The following is a 21,440-nucleotide window of genomic DNA, read 5'->3' on the forward strand; positions in this document are numbered from 1 at the left end:
TTTCTGGAAGCAGCCAAGCATGAAGTAACATGTCGATCTCTGAGCATCAGTTTGCTCATTCAGACCAGACTGGCTGATGACACTAAATGTCTGTCCAACAACAGTGATGATGTCACTAATAAATTAGAGCAGCCTCTCTGTCACAGTTGGCTTGTGTAACTTGAGATGAGTCACCAGCAGAAGCCAGTTCTGGTCTTATCAAAGCAGAGACAACATGGTTGGTTTCTGGAACTGACCCCAATGTTTTAAGTCCTAATATGGTTAAATCAGTCTCAAGAGGTGTTGATGGCTCGTCCCCTGGGTCCAATTCTTTTCAACGGGTTCTGCAGATGAGAAGATCTTCAAGATCCCCTAACTTGAAAAGGTTTTAGTTAAGCCTGCTCCTTAAACCTAACCAACAAGGGCAACATTGTCTGGGGATCATGAGGAGGAACGGTATTTTTGTCTCCTGGATTGACTTAATACGAGGATGGCTTGCTACAATGTAATTAGCTGTAAACACATTTGGACAGAGCCCTTGCTCAAATCTATGATTCCTCTCCAGCAGCAGTTCCCACGCCAGCTGCATGAGAAACCTTTCAAATGCTCAGACTTGTTTGGCTTGATGCGTCACAGACAGACTCTGCACTCGCTCTCCAGAACAAAGACAACTTTAATTCTCTTTTCATACAAAATATTTAATAAATATGACTTTCAAAAATATATTGCCAGATCAACACATAATTCTCAAGTTCATAACACAAAGTCAAAAATAGGACAAAATGTTGCCATGATCTCAAAGGGTTAACAAATGAGATAAAACATGTTTGTCTTTAAGAGCCTCATTTAAAAAAAAAAAAAAAAGAGAGAAACAAATGTGCACAGAAACAGAGCAGACTCTTGCAGAGCAAGGCAGTGTATATTGTCTGATTCTACAGTGTTCCCATTGCCCCCCTACTGTTCAAGTACTCATGGTCTAGCTTATGATAGTACGCTGACTAAAGCAGATGGGAATTCTGGCGTGTCTCTATTGAAGTGACTTGCATTGCAAGTTGGTGGATTGTGACCGCCTTTGAAATGTCAATGGGTTAAACTGAAGCTGCTGAAGGATTTTTGTTCCCTTACGTATTTATCCATTAGTGGCAAGCAATATGTCTGCCACCATGTCCGTCCCTCGCAGCAGCCGTGATCTTTTGTTGTCCTAACCTCACTTGCCTTCAATCAAGGTCCTGGCAACAAGTAATGAAATGTCAGATGTGTGGAAAAAAGTGTTTCTTTCAGGCACCAAGTGCCTATCTTTTGTCTTCTTTGAAATTTGGCTTTTATAAAAATGTGTTGGAAAAAAAAAATTAAGTCACTGAAAGAAATGGTAGGCTTCCACAGCTATCAAAACCTTCAAACTAGACATAAATAAAAAGGAATGATATCTTAAGGCTCTTGATTATTAAGTTAATAAATCAAATATACACAATGATTAATAAAAAAAATGTACATATCTACATGTTCTAAATCGACACATAAATTCTTCATATCGGCAGCAACTGCTGACATTGAGCCCTTCCCTCCCCCTCCCCCTGCCCAACCAAAAAATAAAAATAAATAATAAAGTTGATCTTTTTTTCTCATTTGACAGTTGCTGAAGTCTAAAGCTGAAAAGGCACTTTCTCCAAACGGAACTAGGAAGAATTCAAACACATACTAAAAATAATTAGCTCTAGTGTTGAACACGTCGGGTAGTTTTAGTCATTGTACAACAATTACACCAGGAGCCCCTTCCATGTGTCCACTAAATTAAAATAAAAAACAAGGGAAATGAAATGTATAGGAAGACACTTTTGCAGCTAGTTCTACAGTGAAATGTATACCAGTGCCTTGTGTTTCCAGCCAACCAAAGCAACTGTCACTGCCAGTGTAAGCCAGCTTGTCAAAACTTAAATTAACACGGGGAATATCTGAAAATACTGTGGGGTCTCGACTGACATGACAGTTTACCAACTACACATGCCAAAGCTCCCCTGTTTCACCCACCACCGGGGTGTGAAGGCATAAGGCTTGGTTGCACAGCAACACAGCTGTCTGCTATACAATGTAGTCCATCCTGTTTATGCTGTTTGCTGTCTCCAAGTCTCTGTTGTCCTGTTTATTAGTCCAATTAGGATGTTTGGATGTGGAGTTGGGATTGGAGATGGGCGTCTTCTCGTCCCTCTCCACCAGTGTGTATGCTGGCTTTTTGGCAAAGCGGCCCTTCTGCAAGTGCCTCTCCTTGTCGTCCTCATCCCCCTCGGGATGATTTGTCCTTGTTTTGGCAATGATGGAGTTCTTGTTTTCGTAGTCTTTGATGGCCACCGTCAGACCCACGTGCTTCTCTATGGGGTTCTTGATCTGGTTGAGCTGCTCCCGCACGTTGTTGGTCGTGTTGTCCTCGGAGCCGGCGGCCGACGTCCCGTTGTGGTTGCTCTGTTTCCGCCGGCGGCGCATGCACCACAGCAAAATGGAGACGAGCACGAGGACCCAGATGACGATAAAGACGGAGCTGAGTAGGGGCACAAGGTAGTCTGGTGGAAGAAAGGACGACAGTCACAGGTTAGATGCCTCGAATAATTAGGCCACGGTTAAACAGTCCACGCTGGGTTTCATTCTACCGCTATGTCAAGCCTGCTAAGTCATTAGCATGCTTTTGCCAGTGCAACCTGACCTCTGAGCCCTGAACAAGGGAGGAGGCTGCTTCTATTTGGCCGTGGCGGCAGTCTGCTGTCACCGTGTTGATGAATGGCGGACACATGCGGGAGTCATACCAAGAGTCCAGCCAGTCACAGTGCGAGCCAGTCTGAAGCCACGTAGCCAAGCAGCTCTGCTCTTTTCCACTGAAATCCTGCCTAGATTCTTTCTAAGCTCCATTACAACTGCCATGAGATGGCAGACCTGGACGGCCACAGTTGTGTGGGAGGTTTTAGGAATTTTTTTTCCATACGTGCACATTTTTCTCCGGTGCTCTTCTGTCATTTTCAGACTATGTCTCATCTGATCTTTTCAAAAGAGGTAAAAAAAACAAATCCTCCCACCTACAGTACTTCTACTCATGCAAGTGTGTGCAAGTCTGGAAAAGGCAGCGACCAGCGCTCGGAGGTGGTTCATACCAGTTTTGCTGGGGCTTGGCACGCGCACTTCTGCGATGGCGGAGATGATGGTGTTGTTCCCGTTGCGTTTGCTAACCAGGTCGATTATCCGGTCTGTGATCTCTTTAATGGGGCTCCGGTCCAAGCGACGGTCGTCAGTGGACTGGAAGTGCCAGGGAGAAAAAGAGAGAGGTTTGAAATGTGAAATCAGCTTAGGCTCAAGTTCCTTCTTGCCTGCCGCTGTTTGTGTTTACACGCTGTCAAAACTGATGACAGAAAACAAGCGAACCTAAAAACCGCCACACATCCCATTAGAGCGCGTCTTAGTGCTGCTAAGAATGCACGCTGCAGGGTATAAATCAACAGTTTCTCTTTTCAAACGAGTGTGCATTAATAGAAGCAAACAAACATATGGCAGACTGAGGGGAGAGAGGAGCCACTTACGATGCAGACGTGGATCTCGTTGCTGGCTGAGTATGAGGGGTCACAGGCTATGGACACAGAATGCTCCAAGGAGAAATTCTTCACTACGTACAAGTGCCTCAGCTGCTTGCACACTTCCTCCACAGTCAGGCCCTGGACAGGAAGGAGAAATTAGGCAAATGTTAGCACACATGGAAAAATAGAGCAGCAATCAAGGAGAGAGGGGGGGGGGGGGCTGGGCCTACATTTTGGCAGTAGGTTTAACATGCTATCTGGTTTGGGATCCACCTCATTTAGATTAAAGACCACAGGCTCATATGCTTGTCACTATCTGCTGTCATGCTTGTTAAGCAACTGGCGAGTGGTGATCCTGTGTGGTGACAGAGTCGCCAGTGGTCCTGTTCACTTCAAATCCATATGATCTTCAAATTAATCTCGCAGTGCGGTGGGGTTAAGAGGGGGCTGGGTTGGCACGGGCTGCAAAAGTCGTGAATGCCTGATTCTTCAGGGTGACCAGAACTTGGATGAAGACGGCAAAAACACAGAGAAATATCCCCCCTTTGTGTTCTGGGAGCACATTTAAATAAATGTCTGAGTCGTTTGGGAGGAGTCTGCCGCTTTCATTCCTTCACCGGCGCTGCTAAAGGAGAGGCGTGAAAAATGATCCCCGAGACCCCTTTCGATTCAACCCCTCCCTCCCTCCCCTCCTCCCCTCCCTGGTGCCTAGGTAACTCACTCGAGGCATGATCTCCTTGTTGAAGGTGAAGGTGATGTTGGCGCAGCTGTTGTCCTGGTAACTGGAGCTCGGGTGGCATTTGGTGGGGGTCGGGGGAGGGTTGGAGCGCCAGCACTCTCCCATGTCGGGGCAGGGCTTCACGAAGCAGTGGCTCTCCTTGATGGGGATGCAGCTCTGGCCTGAGGGACACCCGCCTCGACCTTTGGCGCCCAGTTTGCATGACGTTGGGCCGCACCACATCTGGAGAGGAACACATGACGTTGTTGAGATAATGTCACAGACCTTTGGCCTTTCAGCAGCATCATACAAATAGAGTGAACATCAACAGCTAAGGGATGGATTTCAAGATATTCGTGGTCCCCAGAGGATAATTCACTGGTGATCTCTTTATTTCTCCTCCTCCTCCTCTTTTAGTGAAACGTCTAGACCACTGTTGGGGTTTTATTTGCTCTATTCTTACCTCCAGACATGATATGCTAAAATGCTAAACAAACCCACTAACATCAACAGGTTAACAATGTCAGTGTCACTGTGAGCAGTTAGCTCAAAGCACCACTGTGTCTTATCACATTCTGTCAGTCCTACTGACAAATACTACAGGTCCTCTCTGTAAAACACTTAAAAAAAAACAGAATAGAACTAAGCAACAACTTCAAACATTACATATTTTCTACAAAGCCTTAAGTCTAAAATTGGCAGGATTTTGATCCTAATTAAATATCTAAGGAGAAAAAAAAGATGTATAACTCTCCCCAAAATGGTTCATTTAATAGCTCTTGTGTCTTGATTATTATGTGTAAATCCATCAAGATCTGCGGCCAAACACATTTTAAAACCTTCGACACTCAAACACACTCATTTGTCCAGAGATTTGAAGCCAGATTTTGCTGCTGGCAACGTGTCTGCAGCACTGAGCGCCAGAGATCCAATACCCAGCCCTAAACAGGACTGCAGACTGGAATGGAATCAGTGACACCGGTTTTTTCCCAGTCAAGGATATTAGTAGCTGTGTAAAGATTCATTTTTCTCTGCTGCACGTCACGGGACATGCTTCTATAATCTGCATGAAACACATATGTACGTATTCCCACATCAGACTATGTTTAGCCTACACCTTACAGGCCCGGATCACTTTCACCCCCATGTAGCGTTGTCTTCCCGGGGGGGGGAGCCGTATCAGTGAGGCACCACCGTTCATGTGCTGGGTTAAACAAGCATGATAATGATAGCACTACTTCAGGCCTCTGCTGCAACTCATCTTCACTCCGAGCGACTTTGGGAGACTCTGTGGTTGGCATCTGACACCTGATTCAAACAGTGCTATTGTGTTTCTTTTCGAAACAAATGGCATCATCTCGGTTCAGAATCTGACACTCCCGAGCCAGCTCCACCCTGTGACGGAGCGTTGTTGTGGCCTGACATGGCCCTACCTGAGCGCTCGGAAGATCAACCAGTCTAGTACGCGGCCGCCCACGCAGCCTTTTGAGGCCGTTTCTGTTTGTTACAGTTATTCTACACCACCCTTCACCCATTGCTAAACAATGACATCATGTGCTTCACAGCTGTACACAGCCATCATAAACACTACATGAAGCTTGATTATTTTGTATTGTTTGTTCTCACATCAGTGGAGACATGCTATTGAAGGGAGGTTTACTTTGCCTAAGTGAACACTAACGTGATGAAGAAATCTGTTTTGTTCAGAGCCATGCTAGAGTGGAATTCATTGCCACTTTATATTGTGTTAATGGATTCTAAAGAGAGGTATAAATTCCTGCTCTAACAGTTTCTTCTAATGTTGCAGCTGCAGTAGTTGAATTGTGCAGGTGCACATGAGGGAGTTGGTATATGCTATATGATGTAGTGCCTGTTCTCTTCCCTGCCCTGTGAGATTATTATTTTGGTTTTTGTATGTTTTGCTATATTGCTTTCCCCTTGTATGTATACATTTACTGATTCTTAATTATATTGTACAGGTGGTGTATTGTATCTTGTGTTATACGTATGTCTGCATCTACTGTATGATTGTATCTGTGTGTTGTGACTCTATTAGTCACTCTATAGCTCTATTGTTCTGCTTTTTCCTTGATGGACTTGGAAGAATTTGAATAGACAATTTTAATGTTTGGACTCCAGGAAGAATAGCTATGCTAATGTGCTGGTGCTAATGGAGATCCAAGAAATGAAATGAAATGATTGAGACATACCTTTGTGCACACAACTTTTCCATTATAGCAGTGGCAAGTGTTGCAGTCTTCATCCCATTTGGCTCCATCCATTGTGACTTGTCCGTTAATGGAACAAGGTCTCCTCGTCACTGTATAATACAACCACAGTGTTAGATGTACACCAGAAAGAGTGGCTTTTGTTATGTGGGTGTCTTTTAACGCCTTGTGAGGACTTGTACCTTCTTGACAGTGGGGCCCCATCCTGTCTGGTGGACACAAGCAGCGATACGCGTTGATCTCATCCACACAAGTGGAGCCAAAGGCACATGGAGAGGACTGGCACTCATTAATATCTGTCAGGGGGAGAGAGCGCGAGAGGTAAGAAATGGCTCCTTCATGAAATGGAGAGCACAGCCAGACAGCACACAAATATTGGGTTAAGCAGTCAGCACACAAATCTAATTCCTGGGCTAAATTCACCGAGGTCATGTGTCATTTGAACAGTACGTACACATACACGCCAGTTAATAAAAAACAAGCAAACATGCTTTAAATCAGCCCGGGACGGTCTTGCCCCCATGCAGCTTTATTAAAAGCAGCATCATTAGCAGGTATGCAGGAGCTAAAGGCTGGACTTAGCAGAACAAAGGGTTTGCAATGGGAAAGAATGTGGCCATCTGAAAGCCTTTAAGAGGGAAAACAATCTGTGTAATCAGTGTCAGAGAGCATGGCTGATTAGCTGTTGGCCTGCTAAGCCGGTTTTCCCCGGGGACAGCAGCAGGGCCCAGTGAGGTGACACCGAAATGGCTCGGCCTGGCCCGCAGCCCAACGCACAGATAATTGGCCGACTAGACCTTCCATTTAGAGCCACTGGGACGGTCCCGCCGGCCGACCGGGCCCGCTCTAACCGACGGCTCAAACAGGGATCAGGGAGGAGCGGGAGGCAGGGTTAATACTCACTGATCCGGCAGTCTGGACCCGCGAAGCCCGGGGCGCACTCGCAGCGGTACCAGTTATCCCCGTCCACGCATGTTCCGCTGTTGTAGCTGCAGAACAAAAGAGAAAGAGAGAGCAGGACCTCAGTTTGTATCTAACACACTGGCATCTATCCACGTTGGTTTCTTTCTTAATGTCAAGCCATTGCAGGCTGGAATTTTCTCACCAGTCAACATATAACAACCATTCTCAAAGGCAATTAAGGCAATCAGACTTGTTCTTTTTAATGGACAAGTGTGTGTGGGGTTGGGAGGGAGCTCCAGTGGTGTGTGGTTAAATAAGAGTGAAGCCTGGGAGTTCACTAAAGAAGGTTAGCTGATTGCATCCCAGGAATGACATGGAAGGGTGTGTGCTTGGCTCTGAGTAGAGAGAGAGACGTCGAGAAGAGACAGAGAGAGCCTGCAGGTGAGAAACCACCGCGCAGGAGGAGAAGCCTGTTTACATCTCTCCCACTAAATCGACAGGAAATGTTAAGCATCCACTTACCAAGGGTGGGGACTGCAGTCATTGGTATCTGGAAGAGAACAAAAAATGGAGAGGAAGAGTATCAGTCAGTGTGTGTCTTTTTCCCTGTCTCATGTCTGAGTGTTTAGTGCAGGTGACAGCAGAGAGCACGTCTGAGCTTGCGTGTGCAGAGGCGTGTTGGGCCGCTCGGGCCTGGGCTGATTACTCTCTTATTAACCACGCAGACCAAACAACTGAGCCGACTCGCACACTTTAAAAAAGAAAAGGGGGGGGCGGGGGGTTCCAGCTCCTCAACAACAGCCATCATCCCACCTCCACACCCACATTCCCAGCGTCGGTTGTTTCTCCCTTAGAAAAGTCGGGGGAATTCATGTTTTGGAGAACATGCGTTCAGGGCAGGAATCCCAGGGAAATGGAGGAGGGCTGCAGAACGAGCCGACATGTCACTGTTTGGACAGGAATGTGACGACGAGAAGGGGAGAGAGGGGTGTGTGTTGGATGAAGAGGAGGAGAAGGAGGAGGAGGAGGAGGGGGAGAAACATCTGTCTCCACTTTCCTCAGCCCCCTTCTCCCTCCTCCTCCTCCTCCTCCTCCTCCTCTCCTCATGGCCGGCAGGGAAAGCAAAGGGGGAAAAAAATAAAAAGGTGCAGATTCAAGAGAGGATGAGAGAGAAAGTCAGATTTAATCAAATGCAGGACTTCACCTCTGCTTTAGGTAGCAGGAGCTTTATCATCATTTAATAGTAATAACTGTCCACTCTTATCCTCTCCATCAGTCTCCCTTAGAGCAGAAGAGTGAGAGCACTTACTCTGGGTGCATGTGGGACCTTCCCAGCCTTCCTTGCACACGCAGGTGAAGGACTCCCCGAACACCACGCAGGTGCCGCCGTTCTCGCATGGGTTTGGCAGACAGCTGGAGTTTTTGGCTGAGAGAGGGAGAGAGAAGAGAGAAAAAGAAACAGTATAGCTTTGGTCAGTGAGCTTTCTCCAGCACTGCAGAGGATTATCAGAGCAATAATAAACCTTAAAACAGCCGCAGGAGACGGCTGTTGGTTTGGCTTTTTTCGGTCGGTTTTTCTCTGAGGGAATCCACATTCCGCGACCTTCCAGTGCATTGTCAGTGCAATCAGTAATTTTAAGCGGATATCTGTCAGCGCTCACAGGAGAGGGAGAAACGGGCGAGGAGGGAGCGCTGACAGGGTGAGGGGATAAAAACTGTTTGTGGACCTCGTGGAACTGACAGATCTGATTAATATCCGAGACGAGACGTGGGGGGGGGGGGGGGGGGGGGGGGGATCTCCCACGGAGTCACCTTCTGTGTGTAAATAAGAAACATTGAACCAAAAACAGATCAACGGTGTGACTCACCTATGTTGCACGTGGTGCCCTCCCACCCTGGTGAACATGTGCACTGGAATGTGTCGCCTTCGTCGTGGCAGGTGCCTCCGTTGTTGCATGTGGCTTCGTCACATTGACTTTCACCTGGAGGGAAATTGAAATCCTTAAGTTGCCTCAAATGTTGCGTGAGTGTTCGCACACACTGTATGGGGTAATTATATACAGCACATACCATCAGCCTGCACTGAAAGGATTACACACGTGAAAAACTAAAGAAAAAAAAAAAGAAAGAGTTCTCTTACGGGAGTGGCACGTCTTCCCCTTCCAGCCATTCTTGCACTCGCAGAAGAAATCAGTCACCAGGTCTCGACACGTCCCTCCATTATGACAGGGGTTGGTGCTGCAGTCATCGATATCTGGGGAGACATCAGATGTGTGATTTGCATGTGGCATATTTAATATTTATAATGAGTGTTTATGCTGAAACTACAACAAGATTGAACAGATCCGAGAAGCGGTTGTACGTACTGATTTCGCAGTGGTCGCCCTCCCAGCCGTCACCGCAAATGCACTGGTACACGCTGACTTTGTCGATGCAGGTGCCTCCGTTGTGGCATGGGTTACTCTCGCAGTCGTTGATGTCTTTGTGAGAAGAAAAGAAAAAAAAATGAGAATGTGTCCTGATACATTTGTGACGGGGTTGCGCCTTGTATTCGGTGCTGGGTGCCAAATCTTACTCTCGTGACAGTAGGTGCCTCTGAAGCCCTCCTGGCACTCGCAGCTGAACTGGCCCCCGGCCTGGCTCCGGCAGCGGCCGTGAGGTCCACACACGTTCGACGAAATGTAGCGCTCTCCTCCCGGCGTGCTGTTGGACGCCACTGCCACTGTGCAGCTGTCAATCACTGCGGAGATGAGAGACAGTTAGAAACAACTGGTGAAGCCTGTTTGTACGCTGCGTCTTCCAGGTGATTGAGTGTGAAAAAGGATGTAACTCATTGTGTTTGCGCTGGGAGTTATGCAACCATCTACTTGTCATCACTGGATATGGAGCATGAGAACTAAGATCTACACAGTTACAGGCCCGTAAACATAATAATGCCAACGGGTATCAGTGTTAAGAATGTGAAAAAGAAGAAAAAAAACACTCAATAGGATAAACAGCGATATGCTGTTATGCTTTCATAAGCAATTCAGAGCGATCTTTTTCACTCTGCACTGAAATCCCTTCCTTTCCCCCTGTCTGATCAGGTTAACAGCGCTGGGTGAATTTTCTCCCCTGTAATCACTTGATTCTTGCCAAGAGCAGAGAGGATCTCACCGTCTGGTATCTGACTCCGTGGTTGGTCCACTCACTCAATTACACACACACACTTGCACACACACAGAAAAATGTGCGTACTCATTGAGGGGGAAAAAGAAGAGGTAGCCCACCAAGTCATTACCAAGGAACACACACAGTGCTATCAGCCTTTTGCCAGATTTTCAGTCAACTCAGAGGAGGAGAGAATCACTGGAAAAGCTTTGCTGAGGAGATGGAGTAGGGGAGGGTGGGGGAGTGGGGGGTTCATCGAGGGAGCTATACTACAAAAAAAAAAAAAAAAAAACTGTTCACTTTGGGCCAAGAAACTTCAGTGCACAAAACTAAAATATAGGTATTGCTCTCAGGGGAGAAGTGTGGGCAAAATGTTCAGGCAAATGGTGAAGACGTGGCCTTAGTCAGCGTTTTACTACAGCACGCAGCTCAGATCACCTTTCAGAAATGTTCTGGAAAAAGTCAAAGAGTGAAAAGCTTGTGGTTGTTGCCTTGCAGGAGGACGTACCTTTACATGTGGTGGTGCGACAGTGGTCTTTAAGGTGAGAGCAGTTCTTGCCCTCGTAGTCCTCTGGGCAAGCGCAGAAGTAGTCGGTGGCCAGGTTGAAGCAGGGAGCGCCGTTCTGACACGGGTTGGGGGAGCAGTAATCGATATCCAGCTAGGGCAGAAAAAGGTATTGAATAGAGAGTGGTGAACCTGATAGCTGACATAGTTTCAGCTACACTAAACAGAGCAGAACCCACAGCATCCTCCCTACAGGCTGTGCCAGGAAATAACACACGCACAGCGCTCGGAGGAAAGGGGAAAAACAAGGCAGAGACATAGGAGCCGTCCTCTGAGTCTGGGCTTCAGCACTGAGGAATGTATCCCGCTGTAGCCAGGAGCAGCTTCAACAAAGCACTCCCTTTTAAGAAGGAGGACTGTGGAACAACAGCGATTTAAGAGGGTGGGGCAGGGAAACTTTACAACGAACCCGAAGATACAGCAATGCTGGCAGACAGGGGGAGCTGGCGCTGGCGGTGGGCGGGGGCAAGGGCTTAAGATGCTCAACGATAGCATGAATGTGGCCTTAATTATGTGTGGGAGGACGGTCGGGGTGGGGGTGGAGGGGTGGAAGACGTGTCTCACCTGGCAGAGGTTGCCTGAGAAGCCGGCCAGACACAGGCACTGGAAGCCGTTCACCTCGTCCTGGCAGCGGCCGCCGTTCAGACACGGCGAGCTCGCGCACTCGTCGATGTCTCGCTCGCAGTGCTCGCCGGAGAAACCAGGGGGGCACACGCACCGGTAGCCATTTACCAAGTCCTGAGAGAGAAGAAAGAGAAGAGAGACAGAGAGAGAGAGGGGAGGGGGGGGGGGCAGGGTTAACCTCATGCGGCCACAGATTTAATTAACGGTTTTGACAGGGTGGGGTCCAAACAATAACTGTCAAACCAGGGAACAGAAGGACAGAACGAAGAGCGAGGCTGAGATGGGGAGAGTGGAGGGGGGTTGGTGGGGTGGGAGGGCACTACAAGTTATCACAGCTCTGCATTTATTTCAACACATTTTCCTGGCACGGGCTCAACACAATAATGTTTATGGTAATTTAATCTAGTGTGGTCAAGGAACTTGTGTGTCCCTCCCTCAGAAACCCCTCTGAACCCACTCCCCTCAGATTTGATTTCAGAGAGGAATTCCACAACAATTCCTCAGTCAGTTCAGAGAGAACGGTTTACTGCAGCTATTTATACAACCACTGTAAAAGTCTCAGACTGCAACAACAAAAACAACAACAAGAAAAACACAAGAACACAACAAAGCAAACAAACAAGCAGTGATAGCAGATAAAGCCCGTTTGGTTTCTGACCCGACACGTACCTTGCAAGTTCCCCCATTCTGGCACTGGTCCTTGCAGTCGTTTATATCTGCACAGGAAAACAAATCTGAGGATTAATTCTGAACAGCTTGACTAAATAGTCTGTCTTTGAAAACAAGTCTTTGCTTTATGTTTCCCATGCTAGGGGCCTTTAAAAACATTGTCAGAGCTACAGAGTGCTCGGCGAGAGTTGGATAACGCGGCTGCGGAATCAGTGCAGCACAGAATATTGAGCAATCCCGTCTGCTGCCAAGTGAAACTAGCGCTGGGATTGTTTTGAGCCGCCTCTAATCACTGCAGCCTTGGCCACACACGGGGCTAATAATGATACAGCAGATTTGCCCGACGGTTCGCTTCAAGTCGTCATGTTACAGCTTTAATTCAGGCTGCGCTGAAGGGACAGGGGGAGAAAGAAGTGAAGAAAAAAAACAAAAAAAAAAAGCAGAGCAGGACAGGTGTCCCGGCTCCACAGCTGCAGCTGATGGCCTTCAACTCACTGGTGTCACAGTTCTGCCCCGTCCAACCAGGGATGCACTCGCAGAAGTATCCGCCAATCAGGTTGCGGCAGGAGTTGGCATTGACGCAGGGCTTGCTGTCGCATTCGTTGGCATCTAGAGAGGGAGAGGAGGGAGAGGAGGGAGAGGAGGGGGGGTTAGTGGCTGTTGCATGTGCAGCTGACAGCCGTGAAGTGGTGGGGAGAGGTCGGCCCGACTCACCTATCAAGCACGTCTTCCCCGTCCACTGCGAGGGACAGAGACACCTGTAGCCGTTGACCAGATCCTGGCAGGTGCCGCCGTGGTTACAGGGGTTGGGAGAGCAGTCGTCAACATCTGTGCGAGACATGTCAGTTCTGGTTATTCTGCACAATATTTGTCTGTAAGAGTGCTGCTGCTGACGTGTACTGGATGCTGGTGGAGTGGGTTCTTACTGATGGTGCAGGACGGGCCGCTCCACCCCAGTGCGCACTGACATTCGTAGCCTTGACTGGTTTCTGAGCAGCTCCCTCCATTAGAGCACGGGTTGGACAGACAGGCATGTTCCGCTAGAAAGAGAAAGGCTCTTTTACATACAGGTCTCACGCACACACACCCATCTGAGTCATTTTAAGGAGGAAAAATCCATTCTTTGATGCCTCGTCAGTTTTCTTCTGATGAAATGTTATCTGGAAGATTAATCTTGTGTTTTCTTCACAGGAAAACAAATCTGATGTTAAAACACAGTTCAGCTTCTGACTCATCTCTGGGAAACCTCTCTGCTTTCTCTGTCGGCAGAAGACACCAAGAGGTCAACTCCTTCCCTCACCCATCACCTACCCCCCCCCCCCCCCCCCCCCCAAAAAAAAAAGCCCGCTCAAAATCCCCCCAGTCTCACTCACATTACCCGCCCGGCGGACCACACCACCAGGAAATCATCTTTCATGCTAAGTTGACCTGACCAACGCACCGTGACTTCCCTCTGACTCCCCGCCATTCTTCTTCAGAGAGGCGGCACAAGATGAGAGAGTGGCGAGAGGGGGAGAGAAGGGGGGAGAGGGAGGGCGGGGGCCGCTCGGCACTGGAGTTTCTCCTTTATGGATGAGTTAAGGATGAGTGGCTCCCAAATGAATCAAAAATGAATGATTGACTGGGAACGAGTAGGCGGTCGGAGGCGATGGGTGGACGGCCCTCGGTATGCCGTGGGGAGGAGGGGGTGGGGGGTGGGATGCAGTGCGGCGCTGCACCCAGGGGCCTCTGTGTTACAATAGCCCCGGCGTATCCCCCTGGTCTGCAGACCTCCTGTTACGGAGGGCACGGTTTCCTGACATCTCTGCAGTTAAGCTGTCAGCACCCTGCGAGGCTCAGATTTAATGAGGAAAAAACCATCATCTCCATGGTAAGTGTTCACAGCAGCTGAACCTTAGCACCACCACGCCCATATGTCTGGAGCGCCCGAGGAGTGAAGGGATGACCGGCCCCTGGAGATCACATTGGTGGATTACCTGACTTGGGGTGGGGGGGGGGGCCCACTCGTGCTGGAGTGGAAACCGATTATTGCCAAGTTACCACCTCCTCTGATTACAAACTGACGGCACCTCTGACCTTCAGTCTGCTGGCTCAGTGAGCCCACAACAACCTCACTGCAAGCATCCATCTCTTACCCTTTGAGGTCAAATATTTTATGCAAAACATAAATGGAGCTGCTTTGCACCATTTGGTTTGACAAACTAAGAGTCAACCAGAGCCACAACAACTTATTCAGTCCCTCACCTAAAAATTCAAGTGGCCTTAAATGAGAAAAGCTGCACTTCCAAAAAAAACTGAGGCCTTGCACAGCACAGTTAAAACAAAAATGTTTTAATGAGAAGCAGCATTGGCCAGGATATCCTGACTATTAACCAGCTTTATGAGTGAACCTCTTTGGAGCCTACACTTCCCATAATGCAACGTGATGGCATCTTGTACTGGCCCTCCACACCCGGTTACAGCAATCATCTTTCTTTCAAACTGCTGTTCATGATAAATCAAGATCAATCAAGCCAGCCTAGATGACATCATCGGGGCGAGACAATACACAACATGCCGAGTCAAAACCCTCATGATGAGAAATCTGAACATCTGCACAACTGAAGGCCCTGAAGCTGAAAATCATTAAACTACGCCGAAACAGAAAGCTGTGACTTGTCATGCTGAGCATCTCTGCCGCTCACCTCTCTCACAGTTGGCACCGGAGTAACCTTCGGCGCAGGTACATTGGTATTTGTCAGGTCCTGTGTTGATACATGTTCCGCCGCTCAGGCAAGGCTGGTGAGTTCCGCAGTAGTTCAGATCTGGGAAAAAAAGTTTCACACAGGTTTAGTTTGTTTTGACACCACTACGGGCCACTCCCACTGCGCCTGCAACTGAAATAAGAGAAGAGAATGAACCTTTATCACAGAGGTGGCCGCCCCAGTTGGTGTCGCACAGGCACTGCCACGGCTCGCCGCAGGTGCCGTGCACGCAGCCCGGGTGGGGGATGCACTTGTCACAGTACTGGCCCTGCCAGCCGTAGAGACACCTGCAGGACACAGAGAGAAGACATCAGCCTTCAGCCTGGGAGGAAATGAGCCAAAATACACAAACACACTCCACGGAGACACGTGCACAACATTCAGGTTAATGTGCAACAATAAGAGTGAGGTTTTATAATCCCTGTGGTCTGTGAAAATGCTAATATCTTAATCTGCTGTTTATTTCAAATTCCTTCACAGGCAGTACAGCCATAATCTCAACTTAATGAAGCACACATCGGTGTATACGGCATGGTGCTGCACAAATGACACAAACAAAGGGGCAGTATTCTTGCTTCTCACAACCGGGCTGCATCTTAAAAGACCACAAATGAATCTTAAGTAGCAGGGTGTTTATGCAACAGCATTTAACAATACTCGGAGACAGGGAAACAGAGGAGTAGTTAGCATTTTACCAAACAGAAAAAAAAACAAAACAAAACACTAAATTACAGTTCCAATGGGACTTTTAGCACGGCTAACATTAGCATGCGGCCAGACGCTCCCTTTAACAACACTCTGCCTGTGGCTTGGCAGGAGCGAGGAGCTCAGCAGAGAGAGAGGAGTGTTCAGCCCTCCTCTGGGCTGTTACGCTGCTGCTCATCCTGGTTCCCATGAGTCAAAACTCAGGCTTGTGCCCCAAGGCCGAGGAGGGGGACGCAGCCCGCTGACCACTGAAATGTCCAGGTCCATAATTACACTGATAATGCTGCCCTTTTTCTTCCTGGGCTCCATAATTAGGACAGCAATCCAGCCCCACTGATAAGTGTGCTCTTTAAAAGGTGGTGAAGTGGCGATACAGTTGCTGCGGTGGAGCCGAGCGACAGGAAACATCGTGTCCCTCTGGGGGAGCAGCGGGCTGATTAGCCCCAAGAAACGGATGGACTGTAAAAATAAACGCGGTGGTTAAGTAAACCTCAGTCTGTGATTAAAGAGGCTATTCTTAAAAGTGTGCTAATCCCCTCCATGAGAAGCAGAGCAGGATTCCCCAGCAGGATCCCAAATCATTTACAGTTATTACACAGCCAAATTACTGGGGAATGTGACATTTCATTGTGCAACAGCAATGATGCACATGTAGATTTTAACCCTCTACATGCAAATAAGCCACTTTTAAGAATCTGTATGTTGTGGCTGTGCAGTTAATGCCGTTCAATGCAGCTCTCTGCTGTGGCCATCTCGGCCCACAGGTGCACTGTTATTACTCTATTAGTAAAAATGAAAGCTGTGGCTGACATTAAAAACTCGGGTTAGAAAAGGAAATCCCATGGAGCATCATTAGCTGTGGTTCTGCTGCCATAAAGTCAGCGCGGGCCAGCCACGGCTGCCCTAGGCTGCAGCCAGCGTTGCCATGTACTGCTGTTGTTTGAAACACTACAGCGGCCCAATGATGGGAAACTAACTCACTGACTGCAGCAGTAGTAGAGCTTGCTTGGAGAGTTTGTTGGCAGACGACACATAAACAGTTAAACCCAGAGCTTTAAATATAGCCACACCTGTGCAGAGACTAAAGCAACTCAACCTCTTGTTCTGCCAGTGGCCACACAAGCACTTACAAGAAACCTGATGATGTCAAAGGCTTGGGAAAAACAACAAAGCTGGTGCACAAAACGAACAAACCTGATCGTCCCTGTGCTTGATTTATGGCCAAATCAGACAACTAAGAAAGCAACCAAAGCCTGAGCTGTGGGAAGAGTCGGGCAGTGCAGGACCTGCTCCAGGATGAGGATGAGATACAACTGTGACTGCACACAATGCCCCGACTCTGATATCCATCTGCGCTCGGCTTTTCCTCTGGCTGTGTGCATAAACAGCATTAGGAAGCCATTAGCTACACAAACAATACGCTTTAAGACTCATCCGTACGTTACACACGATTTGACTGATAACACTCGCCTCGTTAAAGGGAAACACGTCGGCTACATTTCCAACATGGAGTCTTGGCAGTTGAGCCTCTCCTTTCTCCAGACTGGCAGCTCCAGTCAAAAGCCCCGTGAGAGATTTACAAGCAGCTCAGCCTGCATCTCCGCTAAAGCCCACATACTGATAGTCTCTTGGCCAGAAAACCAAGCACGTAGAGGGAAAAGATCTGTGCCATGACAGAAACGCTGCTTGGACACAAACCCCACATATCTGAATGATCCACACCACAGGCTTCTGGCACCGGCCTCCGTAGTAAGTAAAGGCACTTGAACAAAACCGTGTTTGACATTTCACGGGGTGAAAATACCATAAAATCACTGATAACAGACTAATAAATCATAAAGAGTAGTTTCACTTACTTGCATTCACCTGGCTCCTTACACGAACCGTGCTCAGTGCTGCAGCCTTGTCGACATATAGCTAGAAGAGGAGGAAGAGGAATTTTACTGCCTGGTAACTAGATTCAAACTTAGCTCCATTTTTTAAGCACATTTTAATTATAGCAGTTAATGATATAATTACTAGCCTCAATGACATTTCAGCCTGTGAGGATAAATACGACTTGGTGATAAACAAAGAAGCTGTGTGACAGTAAAATATTGAAGAAGAAATAGTGCAGGTCCCTGTGGGTAAAAGGTTTCTTCCTGGTCACACTGACAATTAGATTTATTTGAATGGGAAGAGGAAAACTTGAGAGTTCAGGAACAAAGTGATCCATTCAATGCAAGACACACAGACGGTGTATCAGCATGAATCAGAGATTACAGTCTGGCTAGAGGAGTCACTCGCACTCGTAAATACTCAGACTGTCTCGGCCTGTTGTGTGATTCCAGCTGGGCTTTTACCTGTGTTGCAGTCGGGTCCGGACCAGCCTTCCAGACATGTCTTGTTTCCATTGTAGTCGCACGTGTAATGCCCGAAGAACTCATCCCTGGGTCGGCAAAACTTGTTGCAGCCAAAGCCGTAGTAGTGCTCGTCACAGGTGACTCGGATCTGGTACTCGAACTGGGCCACGAGGCCGTTGTGGGTCAGCTTCTGCCAGTGTGGGCTGGGGTTGATCATGCCAGAATGAGAGGCTTTCTCTATCAACTTCCCATCTGCACCTGAAACATCAGGGTTTGACACAAATCAACCTCCACTGAAACATTCTTGTCAGAAATTAGACACTTTTTTTTTTTTTTCCTCTTCATTAAATGTTTCAGCTGAGTAGAGAACAGTGATGCAGCATCCTGCGTTTGCACATTTGGGAGTTAAAGATGATGATGATACAGTGGAAAACCAAAAATGCTTACACAAATTGCAGAAGATCTCTGAGATAGCACATTGTATATAATTAAAATCAACTTTGTGTGCAAGAGAGGAAGAAAAGTACAAGGAGGAAATGCAGAAAAAAAGGCTGCCTGTAATGAGCACTCTTAACTGCTTTTTTTCTCACGCTCCCTCTCCAGCTCTCCCTGGATGCTTTCTGTTTCTCAGGTTTACAGCTTGAGGACATTACTGGTCTCAGATGCTGCCTTTTCGCATCTGCTCAGGCGAGGACAGAACCGCAGCCACCATAAATTACAGTGCTGAGGACACCGATGCCACAGTCACGGCTGGGAAGCCTGCCAGTGTGCCATCAGCACTTTCTCTCAGGCTGCCTTTCTCACATACGTCCTCGTACTAACTAAGAGTCAACTCTTTGCCACACACTTAAAAGTATCTATCTATACTCCAGATAGGGAGCAAAGGGCCCCCGGCTGATGCTGCAACAGGAGAGAGGGGGGGTGTGTGGGCTTACAAACACACAGACTTAGACCCAGAAACTGACATATTTTCATGTCAAACACGAGGAGGTCACGGCTCTGTCAAACAGAGAGCCGAGGCCTGTAATGAGCTTCGCACACAGAGCAAAACACACTCCAAGTGAGCAAACAGGCTCAGCCCAGTCTCCAGACACTACACTGTACATATATACATACAAGTCATGCGCATTAACGCCGCTTATGCAGCACTCGCTACTTGATGTCTAAATCTTCCACCTCGGAGAGAATGAAAAATGTGTCACAGCCGTTATTTACTGTGCTCACACGAGCAGAGGTGGCTGACCGCCGGGTGAATCGCCCCTCTGTGTAGTATGATGCAATGCAATGCAGTGAGGGGGATGGACCCACTGTCATTTATTTACTGTGCTGTGGGGCGGGGGGGCCGCGCTGAAATCACAGTGCCTGGTAACATTTCGCATCGGTCTGGAATCCAGAGCTGAACTGTGTGGCATTTCTCTACCAACTGCTGGCCTGCTGTGTCAGGAGTAGCACATCCTTACTACCTGCTGCCGAGCGCGGCTCGCCATAAATCAGACGAGCTTTATGAAGATTAGAGAGGTCATCTTCAAGCAACAAATTCATTTTAGACAGAGAAAATCCAGACTTTCAAGCTCTGATAGAAGAAGGAGACTGTGTTTCTCAAACACTTTGATGTACACTGATAAAAGTCTCCAGAGCAAAGCTGCAGAAATGTTAGTGCTGGCAAATTTACAACCAAATAGACCTAAAACTGTTGTTTTTTTTGTTTTTTTTTACTTTAATTTAGAGTCGGAGTAAATCAAATATCAGCCAGGATGGTCCCAGCATGTAAAGGTGGCGGAGCTGCGAGCTAGCCTGGTGGAGCTCAGAGGGGCTTAACCAGCATTGACTGTGTACATTCAGGGGGCTTTTCACACCAATGCCCTAATAGCTCTCTGGGGAGCGGCAAATACAGCAGAAAAGGCCGAAACCTTGCTGACCTCGGACAGACCTGCATAAACAAGCATGAGGATAAGACCCTCCCCTCAGCTGGAATCATCACGCTGTCGCCAATCCGAGCGCCGGCCAGCGGGAAGTTGAACCCCGGCATAGTTAAGAGTAGAAACTAAACCTGGCAACCAGAATTTAGATTCAGCACAGTACCACCATGTCCCCCCCCCCCCACAGTCTTCAAACAGAACGCTAAAATGTCGTCCAGCGCAGAGCTCAGACTGCAGACCACCTGTGTCAGATAGGGATGTCACCATTACACATTTTCTTGGTACGATTATTGTCAGAGAAATAATCATGGTGTTACGATTATCACAATTATTATGCATTAACTAATTTCACAACACTATGAATGTGTAAAATCAAATATAGTCAAAATATAATTACATTACTCATTGTTTACACAAAATATTTCAACTATCTATTAATATATGACCAATTATTAATCCCCCAGGGGAAGTGTTTGAAATATTCAGGTCACAAATTGTCATCTATACCAAATGCTTACGTTTATTTTCATCGTTTGGTTTTATTTGTTTTTTTTTTGACACGCTAACATTTAAATTCCTTACGTAAATGGACCAGAATCTGTGCATTCTCCTTTATTTTGGCGCACAACTGCCGATATCGTTCTGACATAATATTTTTTGGGAAGTGACGGTATTTAGGAATCTTTACAATTAATTAATTGTGGTGTTTAATACCACAATTAATTGTGAAAACAAGTAATCGTGACATCCCTAGTGTCAGAGGCAACTTTAACCTATAGGACGACGGCGTACCTCGGAGGCCGCAGCGCCCTGCGTTGTGACTGGGCGGCCGGATGAACTCTGTGTTTCACGCCTCAGTGACAGTGAGACGGTGCGACCCCGACCCCGGCTGGCAGCACCTGCCATCAGTCATCGGCCAAATGAAAACATTTTCATAGTCCTCTACCTCGCCACACTTCCTTCTCTCCCCCTCTCTTGCGTCTTCCCTGTCCCCACTTCGGCTGCTTTTTCCTCCCCTCCGCTTCCCTGTCCGGCTCTCCCGCCTCACAGGCACCTGTCAACACGCTTTCTTAACACAGACACACGCCCCCAGCGGACCGTGTGGAAGAGGGCAGGGGGTTCAGGAAGAATAGACTTCCTTCTCCGACCCCTCGACGGGACACCTCCCATACGCTGCTGTGAGGAAAAGCGAGGGAGGGACAGAAAAGAGAGGTGGAAGGTACAGTATGATGGAGACTCGATACTCACCACTGGTTTCATTGTTGAAGTCCAAGGCTTCCACTATCAAAGTGTAGGACCTCTGAGGAAGACAAGACACAGGCGTTAGCTAAGAGCAGGAC

At 47.8% G+C, this 21,440-nt stretch overlaps 1 protein-coding gene across 1 annotated transcript in view; it reads right to left on the bottom strand.

Moving 5' to 3' along the window:
* Window positions 1-634: 634 nt before the first annotated feature.
* LOC310998403 (protein jagged-1b-like) overlaps window positions 635-21,440 on the bottom strand; it is a 28,271-nt gene continuing 7,465 nt past the window's right edge. Inside the window, exons 3-26 of the mRNA XM_083988436.1 lie at window positions 21,349-21,400; window positions 18,182-18,439; window positions 17,696-17,756; window positions 15,291-15,421; window positions 15,075-15,194; window positions 13,317-13,430; window positions 13,105-13,218; window positions 12,886-12,999; window positions 12,391-12,437; window positions 11,662-11,835; window positions 11,041-11,191; window positions 9,958-10,122; window positions 9,749-9,862; window positions 9,523-9,636; window positions 9,251-9,364; window positions 8,692-8,808; window positions 7,905-7,932; window positions 7,383-7,468; window positions 6,662-6,775; window positions 6,462-6,571; window positions 4,255-4,494; window positions 3,540-3,671; window positions 3,117-3,258; window positions 635-2,534 (exon numbers count right to left, since the gene is read on the bottom strand). Coding sequence (XP_083844562.1) covers window positions 2,059-2,534; window positions 3,117-3,258; window positions 3,540-3,671; window positions 4,255-4,494; window positions 6,462-6,571; window positions 6,662-6,775; window positions 7,383-7,468; window positions 7,905-7,932; window positions 8,692-8,808; window positions 9,251-9,364; window positions 9,523-9,636; window positions 9,749-9,862; window positions 9,958-10,122; window positions 11,041-11,191; window positions 11,662-11,835; window positions 12,391-12,437; window positions 12,886-12,999; window positions 13,105-13,218; window positions 13,317-13,430; window positions 15,075-15,194; window positions 15,291-15,421; window positions 17,696-17,756; window positions 18,182-18,439; window positions 21,349-21,400 — 3,288 coding nt within the window. The 3' untranslated portion in view covers window positions 635-2,058. The remainder of the gene's footprint in view (window positions 2,535-3,116; window positions 3,259-3,539; window positions 3,672-4,254; window positions 4,495-6,461; window positions 6,572-6,661; window positions 6,776-7,382; window positions 7,469-7,904; window positions 7,933-8,691; window positions 8,809-9,250; window positions 9,365-9,522; window positions 9,637-9,748; window positions 9,863-9,957; window positions 10,123-11,040; window positions 11,192-11,661; window positions 11,836-12,390; window positions 12,438-12,885; window positions 13,000-13,104; window positions 13,219-13,316; window positions 13,431-15,074; window positions 15,195-15,290; window positions 15,422-17,695; window positions 17,757-18,181; window positions 18,440-21,348; window positions 21,401-21,440) is intronic.

This window comes from Trachurus trachurus (genome assembly GCF_905171665.1).
Source record: "Trachurus trachurus genome assembly, chromosome: 15".
NCBI lineage: Eukaryota > Metazoa > Chordata > Actinopteri > Carangiformes > Carangidae > Trachurus > Trachurus trachurus.